Source organism: Drosophila tropicalis, unplaced genomic scaffold (assembly GCF_018151085.1).
Source record: "Drosophila tropicalis isolate 14030-0801.00 unplaced genomic scaffold, ASM1815108v1 contig_158, whole genome shotgun sequence".
NCBI lineage: Eukaryota > Metazoa > Arthropoda > Insecta > Diptera > Drosophilidae > Drosophila > Drosophila tropicalis.
The window spans coordinates 5877951-5898358 of NW_027172602.1; the positions used below are offsets into that span (position 1 = coordinate 5877951).

At 37.0% G+C, this 20408-nt stretch overlaps 3 protein-coding genes across 5 annotated transcripts; 2 read left to right on the forward strand and 1 right to left on the reverse strand.

Annotated features, from left to right (window-relative positions):
- The first annotated feature begins 445 nt into the window (after window positions 1-445).
- LOC137586760 (cytochrome c oxidase assembly factor 6 homolog) lies at window positions 446-1013 on the forward strand. Its single transcript, XM_068302910.1, has 2 exons — window positions 446-463; window positions 552-1013. Exon 2 carries the CDS (start codon window positions 620-622, stop codon window positions 899-901), a length of 282 nt encoding a protein of 93 aa, XP_068159011.1. The 5' UTR covers window positions 446-463; window positions 552-619; the 3' UTR covers window positions 902-1013.
- Window positions 1014-1088: 75 nt separating this feature from the next.
- On the forward strand, window positions 1089-4219 carry cin (Molybdenum cofactor synthesis protein cinnamon). Its single transcript, XM_068302906.1, has 8 exons — window positions 1089-1238; window positions 1332-2122; window positions 2181-2359; window positions 2416-2685; window positions 2752-2910; window positions 2969-3131; window positions 3842-3940; window positions 4000-4219. Exons 1-8 carry the CDS (start codon window positions 1208-1210, stop codon window positions 4141-4143), a joined length of 1836 nt encoding a protein of 611 aa, XP_068159007.1. The 5' UTR covers window positions 1089-1207; the 3' UTR covers window positions 4144-4219.
- On the reverse strand, window positions 4213-19884 carry LOC137586759 (uncharacterized oxidoreductase SSP0419). Of its 3 annotated transcripts, none has more exons than XM_068302908.1 (4): window positions 19792-19884; window positions 19381-19439; window positions 4848-5635; window positions 4213-4785 (listed from the first exon to the last, which is right to left on the reverse strand). In XM_068302908.1, the coding sequence occupies exons 3-4, from the start codon at window positions 5623-5625 to the stop codon at window positions 4559-4561; spliced, it is 1005 nt and encodes a 334-aa protein (XP_068159009.1). In that variant the 5' UTR covers window positions 5626-5635; window positions 19381-19439; window positions 19792-19884; the 3' UTR covers window positions 4213-4558. The 3 variants fall into 3 exon arrangements, with proteins under 3 accessions (XP_068159009.1, XP_068159008.1, XP_068159010.1); XM_068302907.1 differs by having other exon boundaries at window positions 19695-19879; XM_068302909.1 differs by lacking the exon at window positions 19381-19439 and having other exon boundaries at window positions 19792-19811.
- Between the last annotated feature and the right edge of the window lie 524 nt (window positions 19885-20408).

Sequence of the window (20408 nt, forward strand, 5' to 3'; positions counted from 1 at the left end):
TAAACAGGCAACAACAACAACAACAAAACTTAGAATATATAGGTACATATATATACATACATATATAACTCACCGTTTTGAATTTCATTGTTATTCATTATGATAGAGCAACAACAAGAAAAACCTGTTGCCACATTTTAACGATTATGTTATTACTTTTTTTCTCTCAACATTTTGTACACCAACATTGAGATAATTAGTTAAAATTTATATACATATGTGTATATCTTTAAATGGCACACTTCGTTTGCAATAATGTTAAGTATAAGAGATATGAAATCAAATAAAACGTACTATAAAGTATTAAAAAGTTGAAAAATTCAATTCAAAAGAAATTCAAATCGAAGCGCCCATAAGGCTGTGCAGAAATGACAGCTACAGTTATCGAGCGCCTATCGATAACCTATTTGCCAGTATTTTCACATATGTTTATCTGACATTAGCACGGTCGCCCTGTATCCAGGTTGGTTGGTTTTGTAATAGAATAATATACTTTTAGAATTTGTTGTTAAACAATTATATTAATTAATTGTAATTCCCCATAAACCCAGGATAAAGCAAGGCTGTGAGCTTTGAGGGAAATAAGCTAAATAACACTGCCTGCCCATCACCTGCCACAATGAGCTTTCCGGACAAATCCGAACGTGCAAAATGCTGGACGGCACGGGATGATTATTGGAAATGTCTGGATGAGAATGCGCCCAAGCACAGTTCAACAAGTGGCGAAAAGGTTCCCAATGCCTGCCAGATCCTACGTAAGGCTTTCGTGCAATCCTGCCCGGGTCAGTGGGTGAAGCATTTTGATCGCAAGCGTACCTACGAACAGTTCAAAGAGAAAATGGCCAAAGGCTATGATCCGCTGGAGGAGCGCGACAAGGGTAGCGAAAAGTCCAGCAAATGAGATGAGGAGTGGACAGAAGGAATGATGTAAATTGTTGTTACGCTGCTTATTTTAGTTTTTTTTGTAACTGTTATAGTGTTATAGTGGGAAATAAAACAAAACACGAAAGAAATTCAAACAGTTGGCGTCAGTGTGTACACACTACGACAGAAAAAAATTAGCCGGCTCCAGAATGTGCTAAAAATGACCGAAAACGCGTTGCCTAGTAGGCTGCTAAACGATAATTAAACAATTTGAAAGTTAATTGCTGAATCGCAGTCATCCAGTAAAATTGACAGTGGAGCTTAAAGTAATGCTTATGACGTAATGGAGTCCATAACATTTGGTGTATTGACAAGTGAGATGACAGCTATATGAGAATCTTATGTGAACCTCTAACCTAATACCGTATACGCGTCCTATTCGCGCCCCTCCTGCTCCTTTTTGCTAGTTAGTGACACCTGTTTCCAGGAGCCGTCCAAGGATCGTAGTGGACCCAGACTGGTTAATCTTATCCATAGAGATTTCCAGAATTCCAGCATCATAACCAGTTGTCTTCCCGATGAGCGCGATCTCATTCAGCGAGAGTTGCGCAAGTGGATCGATCGTCAGGATGTTCGTGTTATCATCACCACTGGCGGCACAGGCTTTGCCCCACGCGATGTCACACCGGATGCCACCAAGCCGTTGCTGGACAAGGATTGCCCACAGTTAACCATGGCCATTGCCCTTGCCTCGCTGCAGAAAACCAAATTTGCCGCCCTATCGCGTGGTGTCTGTGGCATAGCCAACAACACGTTGATTCTTAATTTTCCTGGCAGCGAAAAGGCTGTGGTTGAATGCTTCGAGACAGTTAGTGACCTGTTGCCGCATGCCCTTCATCTAATGGGTGACGAGGTGGCGTTGGTGCGACGCACTCATGCGGAAATCCAAGGTACAGATCAAGCTGTCAAGGTCGACTCCAGTCCGGCTCTACGTGGTCATGTGTGTCCGCATAAAACGGGCGCCGGAAACGATCATGATCGAAATTCACCATTTCCCATGTTGCCGGTGGATGAGGCCTTAAGCATTATATTCAATGTAGTCCAGCGTAGCACTGAATTGGACAAATTGGTCAATGAACTCTCATCTCCGGTGAATATTCCACCATTTCGTGCCTCTATTAAGGATGGCTATGCAATGAAATCCACTGGTTTCTCGGGCACCAAACGTGTCCTGGGATGCATAGCCGCTGGCGATAAGGTTTGCAATTAACCCAATTTCTATATCAATTCAATTCTAATCATAGAATCTTTGGTAGCCTAGTGCATATGCCTTGCAGGAAGATGAATGCTTTAAAATCAATACAGGAGCTCCTCTGCCTGAACATGCTGACTGTGTCATTCAAGTGGAGGACACCAAGTTGTTGCAACGCGATAAATATAATAATGAAACTCTGGTAGAGATTATGGTCGAACCCAAGGCTGGCTTAGATGTGCGGTAAGTAAGCCACCTTTTTAAACCGGGAAACAATATAAAATTATTGTACCTTTCAGACCAATTGGCCATGATCTGACCAAAGGCGATGCTATATTTCCCAGTTTGGATGCCTCACCGGTTGTGGTCAATTCTCTGCTGGCATCTGTGGGCAGTCGTCAGATTATACGCAAACCCAAAATAGCAATTATCTCAACGGGTAGTGAGCTTCTCTCGCCCAAGGATTCGCCAACTGTTGGCAAAATCTATGACTCGAATACGACCATGTTGGAGCAGTTGCTGACCTACTTTGGCTTTGAGTGCATACAGGCCAGAGTTCTCAGTGACAGGTGAGTTGCCTAAAACTCTCATATTGAGGACGTCTTTTCTAATTTTTTTTTCCAATTTTCCCACAGTATCGAGGCTATTAGCGACACCTTGGCCGATCTATTTAATGTGGTGGACTTTGTCATTTGTAGCGGTGGCGTCTCCATGGGCGACAAAGACTACATCAAAACTGTGCTCGAAAAACTTAATTTCCAACTACATTTTGGTCGTGTCAACATGAAGCCCGGGTAAATTTAAACCAATTGGTTGACTAACTTATCTTTTATAAAACTTTTGCTTTTCTAGGAAACCCATGACATTTGCCAGTCGCCAACAGAAATATTTCTTTGGACTGCCGGGTAATCCGGTTTCTGCTTTTGCCACCTTTCATATATTTGCCCTGCCCGCCATACGTTGGGCTGCCGGCTGGGAACGGACCAAATGCAGCCTGCCCATTCTAAATATCAAGGTATTGAAACATATTGTGAAATAACACATTCAATTCGGTGTCATACATTGAGACGAAACTGTTTTATGATTGATATGTATGGGATCTCGATCGAAATGTCATTTTTCAAAATGCCATTGCTCTAGGTCATCGTACATTTGAGAATTTGTTTTTGTTTATCATCACATAGTTGTGCGTCAAGTGTGGTCTTATCTCTCTCTCTCTCTCTCTCTCTCTCTTCAAGTGCTTCAAGGCGATAGCAAATCAAATTGAATCCAACCAACATACCAAATGAAATTCTATTCATTCTGTTATCTGTTAAGGCATAACAAACAACTCAAATACTATGCAATACGTAAAACCATTAAGAAATATTCTAGAAAACCCCCAAAAAGCCACAATCACGATGAATCGAAAAAAAAAAAAACCTCACAAAGTTTGCATATCTTAAACTTTACATTATATCTTAGACTGATGGATCGGTGGGCTTTAGTTAGATTACCCTAGGAACTTAGCTAAGTATGTTAGTTTTCATAGGAGTATAATAGTTCCTTAGATTCTTCATTGGATTGGACTGCAAGAAACACTTGTTTGATTTCTGTTTATCTACACAATGAAAATTAAGGAAAATTAATATCTTTCAAATCAAATTATTTGAGGAAACCTTTTATTTTTGGTTGTAAATCTTAACCTTATTAAAATTAATGTTTTTGTACATTTTCATGTGGCAGCTGCTCAACGATATTATCCTAGATGGCCGTCCAGAGTATGTGCGTGCCTCAGTAATATGCAAGAGTGGACAACTTTGTGCCATTGTCACAGGGGATCAGGTAAGTGAGGTGTGCAATTGAATTGGCGTTCATCTGTTATGAGTCAACTATTATTACAGATCAGTAGCCGATTGCAGAGTATAGTGGGGGCCGATGTGCTGATACATTTGCCAGGCAGCACTTCAATCAAAACGCAAGCAAAGGCCGGTGATATTTATTCAGCCTCTGTATTGCGTTACGATTTCATATCAAAATACGAATAATCTGTGGATAAAGAACCATCTGTCCCCTTTGCGTTTCGAATATAATTAATGATTCATGGTGTATGTGTATAGATTAGCACAAGAGTTACATTTCTTTTTTATTTTCATTGTTTATATTGAAACCGTAAACATTAGGTTTGCTTAATGTTCTCTTTTTTTTCATTTTTGTCCATTACATTACACCTGTTGAGTGTGTACAAAAGTAATAATATAATATATAAAGAAATCCTTGCAAAGGATAAGAAATTCAAAACACAAAAAAAATTATATATATATCTCTCTCATATATGTGAGTGAGAGGGATCCAAAACAGGTTGCGGTCTGTGGTTAAAACAAGAGCAAAATTGAAGGATAGGGAGGGAGGGAGTAGGGATATGTATATACAGGAAGAAAGTTCGTGGGCTTTCGGTGCAGTTTAAACAGATTGTGTGGCAGATGCCTCATTGGCCACGGCAACGGCTGGCCTCTGGATACGCAACGAGGAGCGACATGGCAGCGTGAATTGATACTTGTTGTGCGAGAGCAGCGTGTAGCGTTGTTGTGGCGCGAAATCCCACAATGCCCGCTCGATCACTTGGAGGGCCGTCGGACTAAGCACATCGGCCGTGTATTGGGTGGGTGCACCGGCATTTGCTGACATGGCTGCGAAAGAATTACGATCAGGATGAGAGTCTTTAAAATACGTTTGTGTTGTGTTCACTTACTCTGAGCGACTGGCGCCTTGTACAATGATTCGGCTGTCATGCCGCATGTGTCCAAGGCCACAACACTAACACCATATGGCTGCAATTCCTTGCGCAACTCCTCGGCACATTTATCGACAGCAACACGCGATGCATTGAAGGCCACCAGGCCATCACCGCTCGAATTGGTCGAATTGGTTCTGGCCCCACCATTTGTGCCGCCCAAATATAGAAGACGTCCCCTGGTTGGTCGCAAGAAGCCCACAAAAGCCTTGGCCACACGCAATGTACCCAGTATGTTGGTCTTCAGCATGTGTTCCCATTGCTGAACATCCTGGGACTCGACACGGCCGCGAAATACACTGCCACTTGTATTGATTACCGCCGCAATGCCCCTCTCATCGGCATTCAGATGGGCGCCCATGGCCACAGTTGCCTCACGCAACACATCCTCGCGGGTGACGTCCAGTCGCATGGGTATGATGGTGCCACTGATGGGATCCTCGCTATATTCACGGATTTTCATCCAGCCGCAAAGCAGTTTCGCTGGCAACGAATCTTGAGCCTCCTTCATTCCGGCAAACACTCGGCAACCCTTGTTCGCCAGATGTGTGCACAATTGCAGACCCAATGCCGTATCCGCACTCGTGACCAGGACCACACGACTTGGTTGCGCTTCCGCCGTACAGATTTCATTATCCTCGCGCACTTTGCATATCAAATAGATGAGCAGCGCACCGGCAATCGAGAAGAGTGCCAGCAGCTGGAAGGCCAACACCAGCATGGTCATTGGCTCCATTATGACATTTCTGCAAAAGCAACAAAGCAAAAAAAACAAATTAAAGACTTCTTAAATAATTAGTAATTAAGTAATCTACAAATGACGACTCAAAAGATTTGTATGCGAATCTTCTATTTCCGATTCGCAAACAACGACTTATTTTCTTATAAGAAAGTGATTCGATGTGATTGTTTTAGTCTAGTCAATGGCGATTCAAGTAACGATTTAGTTAAGATATTTGAAACCTAATCCATAAATTAGTTGACCTATCATCTTTTAGCTACATTAATTTTCAAAAAGAAAATAGAAATTTAAAAACTCGATCGAAATAAAATTGCATCTATGGCTTTTCTTCTCTAAATTTCTAATATTCACATCTTTTTAGTGGATTTGTCTTAAACAATAGTCAATAGTCTAATCATCAGCAGATAGAATCTAATTATAGTCATAACCCGATCCTAGAGCACTCGATTTCCATTGAATTAAACTGACTCACTGAACCAAGTAGATAAAAAGTAATAATAGAAACTAGAAAGGGAAAATCCTTCTATTAAAATCGTTGCCAATTGGCAGATGCAATCTGCAATGACTGCAAGACGAGACGACGCCATCAACACCGTCAAGCTTGGCTGGATGAGGGAGTTAGTTTTAGTTGGTATATCTATAACTAAGTACTTGAATGTATTTCTTCTTCTCCTCCTCACCTCACCTGTCCACGATGTGGAGCATTTTCACTTTAATTAATACTCGTTATGCAGTGCAAACGTATTAAGTTACAATTTAAGGCAGAGTGGAGTTGGGGGAGGGAGTTTTTATAAAATATTTTACAGATTTTAATTCGCTTAATTATTGCAAATATTTTGCTACCTCCCTCCGTCCCTCCTTGCTATAAACGACACGAACAGAAATCGAAAAGCCACAGTCAGAGACTTTACTTTTTGTTTTCTTTTTGAAATGAATGTATGTATGTACCTACATATATATATATGTATATGTATCTATGACCATACGATATACAATATACACACACGGAACGTGGCCAACGATGCGTGTCCAGTAAATTTCGTGCATTTGGCAATAAATTATGTCTACGTGCTTCTCAAGTTTTCACTGCACGCGTCAGCCAAGAAAAAGAAGGAGGAGAATGAGGAGGAGGAGGAGTAGTAGTAGATGGAGTTAAAGTTGGAACAAAGATCTCTAAGAGGGTGATGCCGATCTACAAAATGCGTTGCCCAGTTGTTCCGGTGCGCCTCCTCTCTCTGTCTTGAAGAAGAAACAAAAATTTCACTGCAACGCATGGAGGACCCCTCATCGTTGACATGCGGAAATGGGTTTGCCATATTTGGTGTGCAGCCGGGCAGAGGGTCGCCTCTCCACACTTGGTTATGGAGTTTTGGCTTTGGCGTTTTTGGGTGTGCGATGCATCCGCACAAAACGTTGCGTAATTACATATATGTATATATGTACATATATCTATCTATATATGAGCTCCCTCCCAAAAAAGGAAATGCAAAAAGTTAAAAGAAATATTAGGAGAAAGGGAAATTTCACTATGCACTTGCAGCTTGACTTAAGTAACTTTTGTTTATATACATAAATTAATCGGGTCAAGCAACTGTCTGATAAGTTCAATGATCAACATTGATTAAATAAATTAATAACAATTAACCATAATCAATTGCCGGTCAACTGTAATCCAATTGGGTCGACAGCACAACTGAAGATTGAGCTGAGATTAATTGACTAACTGACTGACTGACTGACTGACATTAGAACACAAAGAGTTCCGTTCAGGTTTTTGACATAACCAAGTCTTAACCACAACGAAGAGGCCGACAAAATTAACTATCAGCACGATTATTTACGCAACGGACACGACAACAATTTCATTTTCTATTCCAACTTTAACTTATGCAATGCAGTCGACTTATTCTTATACGTTAACAAACTGTCAACCAATCGGCCACAGAAGATGCCAATTCCTGGAGTTCATTACATTGACACCTGAGAAACAGGGATGAGGTTCGTTTCAGTCAAAATAAAAACGGACTAACCTGATTGGTAATTAAATAAATCTTGCTTATATGGCTAGTCCGGAACAGATTAGAAGAGAACACAACCCTGGAAATACTTGAATCTCGGATAGGGAAGGGATCCCCTTTAAGAGCTCTAGATCTGTTTAAGCCACTGAGTGGTAGTAGTAGTTCTTTTTCAGGGCACAATCACGTCTACGTCTATATAGGAATGTTCAGAATCTTGTTTTTGTTTTGTTTCCTTCAAGTACAGTCTCTCTTCAAATTGCTATTAGAAAACTTCTCGCACCATTTTCAACTACATCGACATTTAGAGGTCTATGCCGCTTTTTGACTCAAAATTTAACAATAGAATATTTGAATGCTAATTTGAACGCTAATTGAAATGTTGAGAGATTTCTCTGAGATATCTATTGATGGCAAAAATTTGTAGTTAGTTGGGTGCCTTCCTTCCATCCCCCCGGCCACCTCAATTTGGTTGGTAGTAAATGCCACTTGATTGTTTTCCATTTTTTGGTGCTGTTGTAAAATAAGTGTCTCCATGTATGTACATGGCCATATTTATGTGAGTTCCGCCTTAAGTTGGCTCATTGCTCTTCAGGACATTGCCTTATGGGCGCTCTCTCTCTCTCTCTCTCTATCCGATGAGAAGGAGTGTCAGAGGAAGGGGGCTAATCATTTAAACAAACGCTTTTGTTTCTTACGAATTGCGAATCGTGTATTATTACTCACAGACTCTGTCTCAAACTCAGAGATGGAGACGTTTATATGTAGTCATGTTTGTTTTATGGCCTGCCACGTTATTTGGGGTGTGTTAGTGCTTACACACACACACACACATACAACACAAATATGTTAATTGCCACATTTTGCTGATTTTGTTGTGGCCAGCAGCGTATTCATAAGATCGTATTTGTTTTTTTTTTTTTTTCAAGTTTTTTATTCCAACATCTCAACCCAAATATGTATGTATGTCAGACCCTGCGACTGTTGAGTCTGACACTGGCTGGCAACTCTTCTCAGACATCAGTCTGGCATCCCAATGCCATGAGACACCGAAAGAGAGAGAGACAAGACCGATCGATCAATTGTATAGCGTATAGGTTACGTATACGCAGCGTGGGGCAGGTTAAATGTTTTTTGCTTAAATGCCAACTCACATAATCAGAGACCTCCCCCGCCCCCTATATACTGATGATGGATAGATGAATGACTCTACCGATGGATCAATTGTGGATCGTTAGAAAGATGCAGGTGTTTTTTCTTCTCTTTTTTTTTTTTTTTTTTTTTTTGATCAACTGACAGGAAAGATGTTAGCCATCATCGGGTTAATTTACCTGCTCACAGTTGAAATAAGTTTTTTTTATTGGTTGAAGAATTTCAAACCAGTTTAAAGACAATTTCAAGTTTGTCATTTGAAAGCAAATAAAGAATATCAAATATTTAGGAATTTTTAGAATTTATTTAAGATTTTTATATCCTTTCGGGGTATTTTAGCTATCAATGGAAATGTTTTGTTGGTCTTTTATAGCTTTAGATTTCTGTTATGGCCGGAACTAAGGAAAATTTGCCCCTTAAGATATGCAATATGTTTGCATGCCTCAGTATTTGCAACAAGTTTAAGACTTTTCGTATGCCTTTTGACTTAAAACTTTTGTGTACAAGCAATGCTCGCCTGAAGGATTCTTTTTCATCCACAAAGTATTGAAAAACTTCTTTATATGGCTCAAAAAATACTTGAATACTTTTTGATAATTTAGGCAGAGGTTTTCAAATCTTTTGTCCTTCTAGACCTTCGAGACCCATTTACCAACAAAACATTTACTGTCTCCATAGTTGGTAGTCACGTCATGGCTAGTCACGACTGAGATAGGTAACTCTGAGGTGATAAACTGGAACCCTCTAGCTCCAGCTACTTGAATTGCATGCCAATGCATAGCCTGGACTAGTACACAAATACAAATACAAATACATATATATATATATATGTATATATATAACACGAATATTGAAATTCATATCAGTTGCCACCCGCGCAAGAAACCAAAACAAACAAAAAAAAAAATCAAACTAAACGTACGATTTCAGCATATTTTCACCTTTAAAAACAAAAACAAATATTCATGCATTCATGTATCTTATATTTACATCTTTATGGTATTTGGGCCACAATTCGGAAAGTGAGGGAGGAATCAGACACAAAACAAAAAAGGGGACACAAGAGAAAGAGAGAGAGAGAGAGAGGAGGAGTGAAAGAGTTGAGTTATCCAAATTAGCAGCCATGAAAGAAATCTCCATCTGAGATAGAAACCAATCCCAAAAAAAAAAAAAAAAGAGTTTACTTCAAGTTGGATCACTCGACTTTTAAGTTACCTTGTGTTAAGTTGATCGTCTATTGCTTTAATTGATCTCTTTTGAGATCTTTCTTAAACCAAAGATTACAAAAATGATTCTCTTTTCTCAGACAATTCGAACTTTTATTTATAAGTACCAAAAACCTTTGAACGTAACTCTATATACTCATTTGGGCCAGTCTTTTGTATAGGGTAACGAATAACCAACTAAAACTATTGAATGACTGGCTTTATTTACATATAAGTAAGACATACATATACATATGCATATGTATATGTACATATATATGGCATATGGAAATGTGCCAAAGTCCAAGCTCTCCCCACTTGGCACTTGGCAATTGGCCGTCGTTGCCGTTGCTGAGGTGCAAATTAATTGGACTACTTCAACTTTTTCAATTCGTTTCGTTTTGTTTTCATTTTTTTCATCGATTCTTCAATTATGGCAATTAGCCAATTTTGCGCTTTGCATGAGGAGAGCACAAAACAAAATAAACTAGTACCAAAAGGTAGTTGGCTTTGGTTTTCTTTTTTTTTTTTTTTTGATTATTGTTAATCAACAATACATATTTTCCACATGGCTGCATTTCGGCCAAATTGAAGCTGTTTTTCATCATTTTCATTTTCTTTTTCGCTTGGTTATGCGATCTTATCAAGCCATTTTCCCCCTATTTAAGCCCATGATAGGTTCAATGGTATTTCATTGGCCTTTGCTTGAAAGCAGCTAATGAAGTTTTTAACTAACTAATTATAGTAGATACTATCGTATATATCGTAATATATGTATCTCTCTATGGCTGTTTCTACTTTAAACTGGAATTACTTCAGCTTTGATTAAAGTTGATCTAAAGAAAACTATGATATGATTGAATCTTTAAGATATAAGGCATAACTTTAAAACTAATTTAAATTGGTTTAAACTCAATTCAATAACAAAGTTTTTCATTCTAGTTGTTGATTGATCAGTCAATCTATGTCAGCTATATCATATGGTAATCCTATTTGGATTAGAATCTTAAACTATTTATGTAGGATTACCTAAACTGCGAGCTTGAGAGTGATTAAGCTGTTATTTTCGTTCTTTCGTGGGACAAGGTGAAAAAAAGGTATAACTTGGTTAAATCTTTATGAAATTTTTTAGTTAAATGAATAATTATAGTAAATAATAGTGTACCAAATTTGATTACAAATACTTAAAAAAGTGACCACTAAATTGATCCTTCTGTGTTGTTGTTTCTGATCAAGGAATCGTAATCGTAATCAATTTGAATCAAATCAAATGTGATGGGTAATCTGAATATTTCAAGGTGGCGGGGATTCCCGTTTGTCCATGACTATGCGAAAATGTCACCAAAAGTCTAGCAACATCAACGACATTAACAACGTCAACAACAAAAACAACAAGATCAGCAATAACAACAAATAAACACTCAGCAATTTTTCCTTTTATTCATGTTTTTTTTCTTCTTCTGAGTGCAATGAACTTTTAGCAAAGCAAACCATCCACAACAAAACCACAATTCGTTTTCTACACCAACTCCAACTCGGATCCCATCTCCGTTTCCATCTCCGTTTCCATTTTCGTTGTCATCGCATTGTCTTTGAAGTCAAGTTTGAGGCGAGGCTTCAAGTGAAACGCCGTCAACGACGACGACGACGATCAAGTCAAATGATTGCTATCATTTCGCCGCCGCCAACCACCAACCATCACCACCCACCGCCTCCGATCCCCAAGAGCAGTCTTCTTACAGCATCCAATTGCCACTTGAAAAACAGTTTTCAAGTTCAAATGTAAAACTTTGCGAAGATTGTTTTTTACTTTTTCCGTGTCGATTAGATCATTCACTCGATGGAGGTGAGCTAAGCGCGGGCGTTGGTGGTTCGGCGGGGAAGTGGGGCGTATGGATGACAGCATGATGAGCGCATCGTAAAAAACAAAAATGGTAGCAAAATTGTCTTTATAATTTGTTAATTGATTCTCAATACCTTTTGAGAGATCCTCAGAATGTAATGAATCCCTTGATATTATTGCTATAACCAATCGTCCAAGACGACATTATCTCATATATATAATTTTTATGAGGTAATATACTTAAAGTTAGTCGTCTCATCATTATTTTTTGTTTTTGTGTTTTATGTTATTTCTCACGCTGATTTTCTGCTACATCTCTCTCGCACACACACACACACACACACACACTTTCTTTCTTTCTCTTTCACACTGTCATCTTCCAGTTTTTTGTTTAAGATATGTATATAGCCTAATAACATTATGCATTTAAAGATTTAGAGGCGTTTTATTGGCCAACTTAAAGTTGATTCGCTTTGCTTTTTCATATTTTGTTTGTCTTCAAAGAAACCAAATACAAAATAGAAAAAGAAAACCAAAAACAATATTTGTAAATTGAATTTGTAAACTTTTTGTTTTGATGACACAATCATCATCATCTCATGTTAACTATTCATAATATTCATCGTTTGATACGTTTGATTGCGCTTTTTGCCCAAAGACTTGAACAGTTTTTATCGATGATTAACTATCCAAAGAGTTGAATTCAAGTAGCTGAAAGAATGCATAAATATCTGAAGGTTGTCTCCATATATACATAAATATATGTACATATGTAGGTATTCCAGATAATAAAACGTATCTGAAGAATGCGAAAGAGTGTGTAAGCATCTAAAGAAAAAAGTATCTCAAGTCTGAGTAGCTGATGAAATTTACTTGTATCTTGAGATGCAATGTAAATGCCATGTGAAGATATCTTTCACATATAATCTCTCAAAAGTATCTCAAGTGGCAATAAATACCAAGTATAGACTCCAAGTTCATAGACAGAAACTGTATCTAAGGTTATTAACAAGAATGAACAATGTAATTTGAATTACAAATAGTATCATTTATAGACAGAAGGAACCTGGACTTGGATGATAGTTTTGGAAAGTCCTTTTCGAGGCCATCTATTGTTTCACATAGAAATGATAGAATTATGGCACTAAAAGCAGTCGAAAGTGGTTAAAACACGGGATTATAGGCAACTCATCGAAGAGAATTTCAATTAGGCTAAGGAGGATCACAAGAAGAGGAGAAGCTGAATGGGAAACAAGTAACTCAAAAGTGCAATAAATTCACACAATGTCAGTTGAAAAGGGTTAAAAGGAATGCAAGAGAAATATCTTAAGTGGCTATAAATAGAAGAAGTCACTATGAATAGATACTATCTAATACTATCTATCTTTAGATAGCTTCTTGTTAGTTGCATAGAGTTTTCGCAGTGTGGTGTGGACAAAAACGAAACTTGCAACAATATTTGTATGCAACATTCAAACAACAATTGGCATCACACAAAATTTGATTGTGTACCAAATATAATTGCACTTTGTTTGCCATTTTTTCTCTCTTCTGTTTTGTTTTGCTTTTTTTGCCGTTGACTTTAGCTTTGACTGTTGCTGTTGTTGTTGTTGGTGCTTTTGTTGGTGAATTTTTAAAACAAAAATCCAATGCAATTGCAGTTGAAAAACTTTACGCTCCATTCAGCATTAAAATTACTTTGTTCCACTTTCAAAGTTATTTCTTCTTCTTTAACTACCAAGCAACCTGCCTTCTCCTTCAATGAATTGTTATTTTGTTGCTTTTGCATTTGTATTTAGCAATGATTTTTATTGCGTCTTGGGCATTTGTTAGCCATGAGTTGGCAACAGGTGGATTCAGTTAACCAGAGAGTCCATTTCTCTCTCTCTGAAAACATACACATTGAACGGAATGTCACGAATGAAAACAATTGTAGACTGCGTTAGCGGAATCGCTGAGGCGTTAGAACGATAATGAAGATCTCTACGTGATGTTTCAGTTTATTTCTAGTGACCCTTATCCTGATTTGCTTTGCTTCCAGTATGTGCCACTTGGCATTTTGAACGTGCCAAGCATATGTAGGTATGCTTGTTGCATTTTTCTAATCGATAGACTTGAAGTTGGTTTTAGCCAATTAAAATGTGATTTAAAAGGCATTAGTATGTTAATTGTGTGTGCATTGGGTCAAGTTTTTTGATAATAATACCCTACCGATAACTAATTCTAGACTAGAGATGACACAAGCGTTGATTGTTATCGAATTAGTCACGCATTGCACGTCGAATTCGCTATTTAAAGTGATCTACCTCAAGACTATGTAAGTTAACATCGTTTTAGGCGATCTACCTTAAGTTATTGTTGAATTTCCTGTTTCCTTGACACTTTCAGTTGGTTTTTCAGATTGACAATTGATCTGTGGCTGTCAATTAGTAGGAATTGCAAGAGTTTGGCTCACTCTATTCAGGAAACTAATTGGCAATTGTCTCGAAATTTACCACAAATCTTTTGGTATCTTGTCATACACACACAGACACACGCAAATATCCCGTGAGCAAATGAAATTTACACCAAAATGTTGAATAAAAAAAATAATTGCCTCAAAGTGTTTTGGCAGTCTTTTTCGATTTCAGGTGCGCCTTGCCTTGCCTTGGCTTGGCTTGGCTTGGCTTGCCTCTAACAGATTTTCTTTATTAGGCTGCTTGACTTGGCTTTATGTACGCGCTGGGAATTTCAATTATTTTGTGTTTTTTTTCGTTGTTATTATTTTGATTTTGATTTTGAGTTTGAGTCTTTTTTTTTATGTACATGGTTAATTATTTGGTTGTTGGCTTGTTGCTTTTTTTTTTTGTCGGCCAATTTGATTTCCATTTCAATTCGATTAGCAAAACAATTATTGCTTTTTTTTTTTGTATTATTGTTATTTTTCGTTTTCTTCTTTCTTTGGCGTTTTTTTTTTTGCTTATTTTTCTTAGTTTTGTTTTCGACTGCAAGTATATTTATATTGGCTCCGATTCCGGACTGTATGGCGCTGAGTCTCTGCGACTCCATTCAAGCGTCCTACTTATGGTAGTTGTTGTTGTTGCAGTCGTTGCTTTCCGCCAATTATTATGGCCAACATTCGACGGCAAGTCGACGTTTGTATGAAATTTCACTTTTTTTCTTTCTTTCTCTCTCTTTCTGTCTTCTGTTACTTTATTTTTGTTTGAATGTTTGAACTTTTTTTAGCCAACGCACTGAACTGCAAAACAGGATGAAGGCGGCACAGCCCAGAGGAACAGATAAGTGCATGGCGAATGATTTGCAAAAACAAAAACCATTCAATAAAACTATATTGTCAACGAATGACGACTAGCAAAATACCCTAATTCGGGCTGGAATATTTAGATATACATATTTGGGATAACTTATGGATCTTTCCTCAGACCTTTGCCCTTTTCCAAATGGCGGATCCTATGTCCGTGTTAAAACACTTAAAATTCCATCATAAACTCAATCTGAAACCCATCTGACGTCGATCTTGACCTCCCCTATATACCCCTTTAACGCAAATGTCTAAGGTATAAATAACCTTATAGGAAACCCGCTTAATGGACAACAACAACAACAATAATAACCAACACCACCACCATCGAAACGTTCAAATAATTAAACATTTTCGCTTTCACCTTGTCGAATTGTTGAATTGTTTGTTTCTAATAAATATTTGTTTGAGATTTTTGTTTTTGTTTTTGCATTTCGCCCTGCAAAACGATTCACCAGGATTAAAATAAATAAAAGACCGCACCCAAATAACCAACAATGACAAAAAACTTGTACTGAACATTAACTAAATATGGCTTAAAAGTTATTAACATAAATTTATGGATACATAACCATAAAACTGGTTAAAAAAAAAACAACAACAAAATTTGAATTTCTGATTTGTCATCTAATTAACATACAAAAAAACTCAAATATTTTCAGTTTTTAAGCGATTTTTATCAATCATACGACACGTTGTCCAGCATCTATTTACAACGTGGCGAATTGTGATGATCTTTAAACCGATATTGAATTGTGTTAGTTCTTTATCGATATCACTCATACGACATGTCATCCAATATTCAAAGGGCTAACAGAATGTTATTTCGTCTACATATTAGTCTAATGCTAACTAGTTTAATTAAAATTCATGGTCAATATTTTATTTGCCCACTTCTCTCAATGGGTTCAAACTCGTATTTTAACATTTTCTTTGGCCTTTGGCAAAAGAACACACACAACACAAAAAAAAAAAAGGCAAATTCATTACCTAGTCTTGGCCCAAGCTAAGCATTAAGTCATAAATGATCTCTCTATATACACACACACATGTACATATACATACACATAGTGTGTGTGTGTGTGTGTGTCTTTCTCTAGCAACAACATGTCCATAGCGGACCTTTCTTCCTGCCTTCCATCACTCATTTGCTTTGCTCTTAAAATAAGTTAGTGGCCGCCGTAACTCTATTTCTAAGTCTAACAATAAGTTACTTCTACCTACTAAAATTCCACTCACTTAACTCAACAAGACAAAAAGCGGGCACTAAAATGCAAAACAAAATAAACAAAAAGGCTTAACAAATGAAAAATCTTGCTTCGAAGATCCAAATACTCTTTCTTTTTTTTTAATTTTTCAGTTATGAGCATTTTAAAATCAAAAATTAGCACCTTTTTTTTTTGGAAAATATTTAGTTTATGTTGTATTAAAGTCTGAAACAAACTTATATTATTAAATGTAATATTTACTGACTTTTATTTATTGAAAATTTTTAATTCATTTCAAAACTTTATAAGCTTTCAGAACCTTAATATTTAAATTAAAGTGAAACTTTAAATAAAAATTTTGAAAATTTCCTTTTTTGGTATAACATTTCTCTACAAATTCAAAAGAAGCGGAAACAATTTAACAACTTTTTCTGATAATTTAGAATCACAATTTTTAAATTTGTCGAAAAATTAAGAAAATATAATTTATTTATTCACTTAATTTGCTTTTAGGCCAACTGACAAAAAATTGTAATTTCGAATTCCAAAACGTCAAGGGAATTGAAGCAATTTAATTTTTTTTTTTTTTTTGTCACTAATTGACAATTTTATAACTTACTTGTTTTTCTCTTAGTTATTCTTATTGCCAATTAAATTTGTTTGAAAATGTTTAAAAAAAAGTTAAGAAATATTAAGGCTTCAATTTAAAATTTTTTATTATAACCTGTTATCAGCAATATTATATAATGATTACTTTTTAATCTAATACTTTAATGACATTATTATACAATCATTTGAGTGATAAATTCCAATTATTATTATTTTGTAATATTTTCAAATCAAACTTGATAAAGTTAATAAAAATAACTAACCGCAAGTAAACAATATTTTGTTTTTAAAGTTTTTCCTAAGTGCTAGTTAAGGTAATTAACTAATTACAGCTAAGTGAAAAGTTTTTAACCGTTTTCCAATTTGCGTGTGCCAGAACATGAGAATTTTGTTTTCATCTTACAGAATCAAGACATACATTTTAGTAGGTAAGTAAGTAAGTAATACTTAGGTACATACATATGTGAATTTGTTTTTAACTTTTCTTCTTTGTCTCATGCCAACAACAACAATAAATTCAGATGCCAAAAGTATGATAAGTAGCTGGTAATTTAGAGATTCATTATACCATACACCCATAGGGTGAAATGGTATATTAAAGTCGCCAAAATGTATGTAACAGGCAGAAGGAAGCTTCTCCGACCCTATAAAGTATATATATTCTTGATCAGGATCAACAGCCGAGTCGATCTAGCCATGTCCGTCTGTCCGTCCGTCCGTCCGTCCGTCCGTCCGTCCGTCCGTCCGTCCGTCCGTCCGTCCGTCCGTCCGTCCGTCCGTCCGTCCGTATGAACACGCAGATCTCGGAGACTATAAGAGCTAGAGCCACCAAATTTGGTATGTATACTCGTGTAGTATGCACATGTTCAGAGTAATTTGGAATTTCGGCCACGCCCCCTTACGCCCCCAGGAATCACATAAAACTGTTTTTCTTAAAAAGTATGACAGCTAGAGACATCAAATTTAGTTTGTATACCCGATTAGTTAGTGCGCAGAAATTAACTGTTCAAACTTTTTGCCACGCCCCCTTACGCCCCCAGGAATCACACAAAACTGTTTTTCTCAAAAAGTATAATAGCTAGAGACATCAAATTTGGTTTATATGCTCGTTTAGTTAGCGCGCAGAAACTAATTGTTTAAACTTTTGCCACGCCCCCTTCCGCCCCCCGGAATTTACATAAAAGTGATTTCCTTCAAAACTATGATAGCTACCGACATCAAATTTAGTATGTAGACTAGCTTAATATACGCGCAGATATTGGCTATTTAAACATTTTGCCACGCCCACTTCCGCCCCCGCAAATTAAACAAAACTGATTTTATCAAAAACTAACAAAGCTAAAGTCACCAAATTTAGTATGTATACTGGCATAGTATGCGCGGAGAATTTAGATATTTTCACATTTTGCCACGCCCACTTCCGCCTCCATAATTTAGAAAAAACCGATTTCCTCCTTTAGTTTTTTGACTATCGCATTTAAATTTGGCAGACTAATTTATCTTATCTATTTCTACCAAACTACCAAATTTTATTGAAATCGGACTAGAAACATGTAAAATATGCGTATGAACGTATTTTACTACGCGGTCCACAAGGCCAGAATTGGACGTTGGCTAGTAGCGGCGCTAGAGTGCTCGTGTGTTTGTAGAGTGAGCGAGATAGCACATAGTATAAGACATGTAAAAACAATTTAATAGACATACATTTGGTCTTCGAAATAAGAAATATTTGTTTCACCAGGTGTATGGTATACCCAAGTCGACGAGTCGACTTACTTGCTTCATTTTCTTATGACAAGCCCATACGCACACGTTCATAAGTATGTGTGTGTGTGTGTGTGTGTGTTAAATACTTTATTCCACAAGTCGGTCGTAGTCAGCATTTGGGCTCGTCAGAAGGGGAGGGGGAGCGGGTGGGTTTCTCTGTAAATATTTTAAATGCTTTTTAGCAATGACCTCAACAAAACTGACTGTTATTGTTGTTATTGTTGTTGTTGTTGTTGACAGTGGGCTATTAGGAATTTTCTTACAATTATTTTAGAGATAGAAATTGTTGTCTCTCTCTCTCTCTCTCTCTCTCTCTCTCTGTCTTTCATGTGACCTCATTTTAATTTAAAGAACAAAACCTTAAGAATACTTTTAATTTGCATAATTCTATTTATTGGTTGTCTTTTTCCTTGTTTTATTGATTATTGTTTAAACAAAGATTGATGGCTTTTTGGCACGAGCAAGAATTTTTCAAATCGTGTTGTATATTGGTCAAGTCTTTTGGCCAAGTCTGATTTCGATATACATATATACAAAAGTTTTTGAAAGTCAAACATTGACATTGAATACGGCTTCGACAGGTTTTTTTTTTATTAAATATTTATTTATTTATTTTTATGTGTGTATTAAAAATATTTCTTATATATACCTTTTTGCGTATTTTTCAGATATATTTCAAATATATTGATATCCTTTTTAAAATCCTTGCTAAAAAAGCAACGAAAGACAAAAATCACATTAATAAGTAAGTTAATTAACAAAAGTTGCTGTAATTTTACACCCAATAGACACACACACACACACTTACACACACACACACACGCACACGCACTGATCTATAGAACAAATTCAGTTATTCAATGACCGTTAAATTTGTTTATGGGTTTCGTTTTCAATTTCGATTGCAATTTCGGTTCTTTTGGGCTGTTTGATATTTTTTTTTTTTTGCGGTTTTTGCTTTACCAATTTCATGCACAGTTTGGCCACACACAAAACAAAAAACAAAAATGCGCCTAAGCTCGGCTTTGATTCATTGATATTCGCTCACACTCTCCCTTACTAGCTTGGTTCTCTGCGCTAGCGCTCTCTTTTCGCTCTCTTTCTTTGTGTGTGTGGGATTTTAAGTATCACGACTTGGCTGGCGGAGCTCACACCGAAGACTGGCTGGGGATTTGGCATCAAGCTGGGGCTTCAGCCACTAGTCACGAAGACGATATGCAAGTGTGTTCGGTTTTGTCTTCGGTTTTGTCTTTCGGCTTTCGCGTGCTGGCCCCAAAGGCGACAAAATGTCAAGTAAACGCCATGCACATGCATGCACACACACACACACACACACACACATAGAGGGGGTCCTCTGCATGGATTTCAAGTTTTTAACCCAACTGGTTTTACAGTTGTAATTGCTTAACCCCCAACCAACTTTACTCTTACCCTCTTTCCCACCCCTTTCCTTGGCTTTGTGGCTTCTCTTTGCCTTAAGCGTATTCAACCTGTTCGACAAGTGATTGTTACCAGTTTTTCTTCTGTCTCTTTTCTTTTTAAGCCCTAAGGACTTTTGAAGGATCTGTATAGATTTTGTTAAGAATCTATTCTTCGTATAATATATAAGATCAAATCAAAAGGTTCCTTAATCCTTCCTTGGAACTCATTTACCAACCAAAATAGAATATCATGACA